The following is a 3,538-nucleotide window of genomic DNA, read 5'->3' as shown; positions in this document are numbered from 1 at the left end:
GGGGGGAATACATAGGGATGCCCAAGTCCCCAACCCACCTTATGAAAAACTCTCCATTGCCACAACATTTCTGATTTTCAAAAAGGCAAAACAATTCTGAATGTGTCTATTGGGTTACTCACCTATTCATAGCCTGCAGCCTTAATTATTTCTATTTTTCCATTCAAGAAACTACAAAATCTGCGTGCAAAACATTACACATTTACCTGCAGATCATTCAGTCCTCTGGAATCAGAGTCAGACGTATCTCTGTACACTGAGCTAGTCAGTTCTACGTCAGTTGAGGCACGACTCCTTTTCTTTAGAGGTTTACAAGAATCTGAAATCTCGCTGGCACCTTAACACAACATACTGAAATTAATCCCAAAATATTGCTTGCAATTTCTTTTTAATTGTTAAATCCCTAAGAGAGAAATAGCTGAGACTTGAAAGATGAAGCTGAGAGAGAAGCCTTTGCAAGCATCACACTTGGCCTCACACCTCACTCTGGCCAGAATGCAAAGGCGTTCTGTCAACAGCTTCCAAATCTCATTTAATAGAACAAATTAAAACTTCTCCATAACCGCTGCACAGGGTGACATACTGAAACAATTTACCAAATTACCACTTCCCAGGGAAGGATAAAGCCAGCCGGGTTATCAACCCATCATTCATCTTACAACCATTACTGTGAAGAGACGTCTTCATTTTAATCAACTCAGCATTTATGAAACTCAGAGTTTCATAAACTTCAACTTGAAGTACTTTGAATCACAGAGTGAAAAGTTTAAAGCAGACCAAGAATACATACTAAGTGCATCTACATGTGAAATTAGTGCACCTGAATAAACTCTGCCACAGTTTGTGCCAGAGCTTATTGCTCCCAGGCGGCAACATTTACAAGTAGGCCTGAGACGGTAGCACCTTGAACCAGGCCATTACAGACCCAGCTGGCAGGGAGCCCAGGGAGTCAACCTGCCAGTCTGAAGCTTCTCCACCCCAGCTTAGCATGGTGTGGAGGGGCTGGCTGGGGCACAAGGGTGCTACTGGTGTGGGGCAAGCCCCCTGCACTGGAGCATCCTTCTGTCTCAGCCAGCCCCCGTCACTGGCTACACATATGTTGTGACACACTAAATAACTCTGCCATAGGACGGTACTTGTGTTGGGCATTACTATCCTATGGCAAAAGTTCATTAGTTTATTCCAGCCTAGTGGCACCACATATGCAGGCAGCGATGCTTTACTGTGGAGCTAATTAGTCAACTCCGCAGTAAAGCACGTACGTAGATGCCCCCACTGCCTTCTAAACTAGCCCTACCAATAAGCATCTTCATAGGAGAAAGAAACATCACTAGCAAACATCAGCGGGATTACTGAGCTTGCACCGACTGAGAGCTACCAGCGAGTCGGGGTGACTGGCTTGTAGACCTGGTATTAATAGCTAACATTTGTTTTTAGATCAGTCAAACTCACCTTTCTGTAATCCAGTCTTCACTGCTGTCTGTGGAACCATTTCAACCTGTTTGAATAGGAAAATCCAGAGTTAACAGAGGAATTTCCCCCCCTAGTATTAAAAAGAAAACAACAATTAAGTTTAAGTGATTAGCATATCTGAACTCAGAGGCAGTCTGTCAGTCCGCTTCTCAGCGTGAGCCTTCTGTCCTGTTGGGATATAATCCTAGCTGCCTAGGCTGAACACCAGGTGCCAAGGCAGCCGTACGTGCACTAGCAGCAAGTCCTTTCCAGCGATTCTCTTTGTGCATGAAGACGAGAGGAAAAAAAACTTTATCCGTGTCCAGGAGGCAGGAGAGGGGTTCGGTTTGGCAGCCAATCCTAGCGCTGTTGTAAAACCCCACACCTGCATAAGTACACATTTACCTTAACAGGCATGACACTCAGGTTAGTGAGACAATGTGTTGCCATTTTAAGGCACTTCCACCAAGCATGCACGCTTTTGCTTCTGGGAATATGGACCTTTTCTCTGTACAGAGTGCTGCAAGGACCATAAAGGTGAGGATGTGGACTTCGTATAGAACATCGTAGAGCTCTATACAGCTGGAGATTCAACATCAGTACGAACTGAAGTCGACAAGTTTATGGTCTTGGAAAAGCATTTCAAGTTCTTGGTCCTACATCGGAGGGATGAGATTAGAAATCGTTCTGCCATCATACACGTAACACACGGAAATTTGGTGACTGTACCAAAATTAAATGAAGCAGCTTGTCTCTTAAGATCCTGGTTTTTAGGTTAAGGATTGCAAGTTATTTCTTACAATGTGGTTACATATGCATGTAGAAACACATTTAGTAAATATTTAAGGATTATTCTATATTTTTTTTAAAAAATATTTTATTTTGTTGTACAATAGGTAAAAACATACAATAGAAGGATTTGTATAGGATACATTTTGTAATACAAATATAAAATCTAAACAATCACTTATTTCTCTACTACTCACTGTAACAGTAGCATTAACATTTTGTTTTTCCCCCATTTATTATACTCATTCCAGTTATAATTTTAAACCAAGTGGTTGCCAACTGAATTTGACTCAGCTGCACGAAAACTCGACTCTGGATAACAAATATTGTTGCGTCATTTTAAGAAGTTACTCGGATTTTTAAAATATAACTTAATACATTCAAGGTTATGCGCATTACAGTGCATCTCTGATTATTTTAAGTTTTTAGTTATATACTTTTCCTGAGAAAAGCAACTCCATGTTCATAGTCTTAGTTAGCTACATAATATAAAGCAAGCATAGCTAATTGGGATCCAAGAAGTTTATATTGTTGGTTCTTGTACCTTTTTTAAATTAAGGTAAACGCAGGAGGGTTTGTTTAAAAAAAAAAAAAAATAGGGAAGTTGAAACTCCTCACATCAAGATTTTCAAGCAACTATACATAAAACATTTAGGTCGCGTTTAAGTTTCAGTGAGAAACGTACACTTTGTAGTTAAAAATATGTTCTTCTGCCTTTGTTGGCAACCCAAACACAGAAGATCATGGTAGCGCACAAGAAGCAAACCATGGAACACACAGAAGTGACTAGGTCTGTTTTCAAACTCTAAAAAGGTAAATGAAACAAAATAAAGCATTAATTTAAAACGGAGATAAAAAAGGAGAGAGATAATCCTATTATAAGGTTTAAAAAAAAGAAGAAAAACCAAACCTTTAACTCAGCTGTCCCTTTAAAAAAAAGTGCCCTTTGGAAAGAGCTACATAAAAGAAATGTCCATTATACAAAATTCTTAGGTTTCACGGGTAAATTACTTTACAGTTTAAAACTGGGGGAGGGGGGAAATCAAATGTGCCCAAGGAAAAGAACCAACAATTTTGACAAATTTGTTAAAAAATATATTCCTTTTAAAAATTAAATTACGTTGCCCATTCAACTTGCCTCAGTCTCCACTCAGAACTTTCTATTTAAAAAAAAGCAACAACATTTGTCTGTCTGACATCCAAATTAAAGAAGTGCCCTATACATGTTAGTTCTACTCAAAGAAAAAAAAAAAAAATCAATCCCAGAAGACCTGTTTTCTGTCTGCCAATATAAAAA

The 3,538-nt window shown here is 39.2% G+C and overlaps 1 protein-coding gene across 5 annotated transcripts in view; it reads right to left on the bottom strand.

Annotated features, from left to right (window-relative positions):
- The window catches only part of NSD3 (nuclear receptor binding SET domain protein 3), a 66,181-nt gene that overhangs the window by 28,444 nt on the left and 34,199 nt on the right, over nucleotides 1-3,538 (bottom strand). For all 5 annotated transcript variants that reach the window (XR_002096761.1, XM_019514450.1, XM_019514453.1 and 2 more), the window contains exons 9-10: nucleotides 1,453-1,498; nucleotides 207-337 (exon numbers count right to left, since the gene is read on the bottom strand). Coding sequence is in view for 4 of the 5 variants with exons in the window: in XM_019514450.1 (XP_019369995.1) it covers nucleotides 207-337; nucleotides 1,453-1,498 (177 nt within the window). In the remaining variant the exon portion in view is untranslated. The remainder of the gene's footprint in view (nucleotides 1-206; nucleotides 338-1,452; nucleotides 1,499-3,538) is intronic.

The sequence above is a fragment of the Gavialis gangeticus genome, unplaced genomic scaffold (assembly GCF_001723915.1).
Source record: "Gavialis gangeticus isolate Ggan-Ray unplaced genomic scaffold, GavGan_comp1, whole genome shotgun sequence".
NCBI classification, from domain to species: domain Eukaryota; kingdom Metazoa; phylum Chordata; order Crocodylia; family Gavialidae; genus Gavialis; species Gavialis gangeticus.
This window is presented reverse-complemented; position numbering and strand designations above follow the sequence as displayed.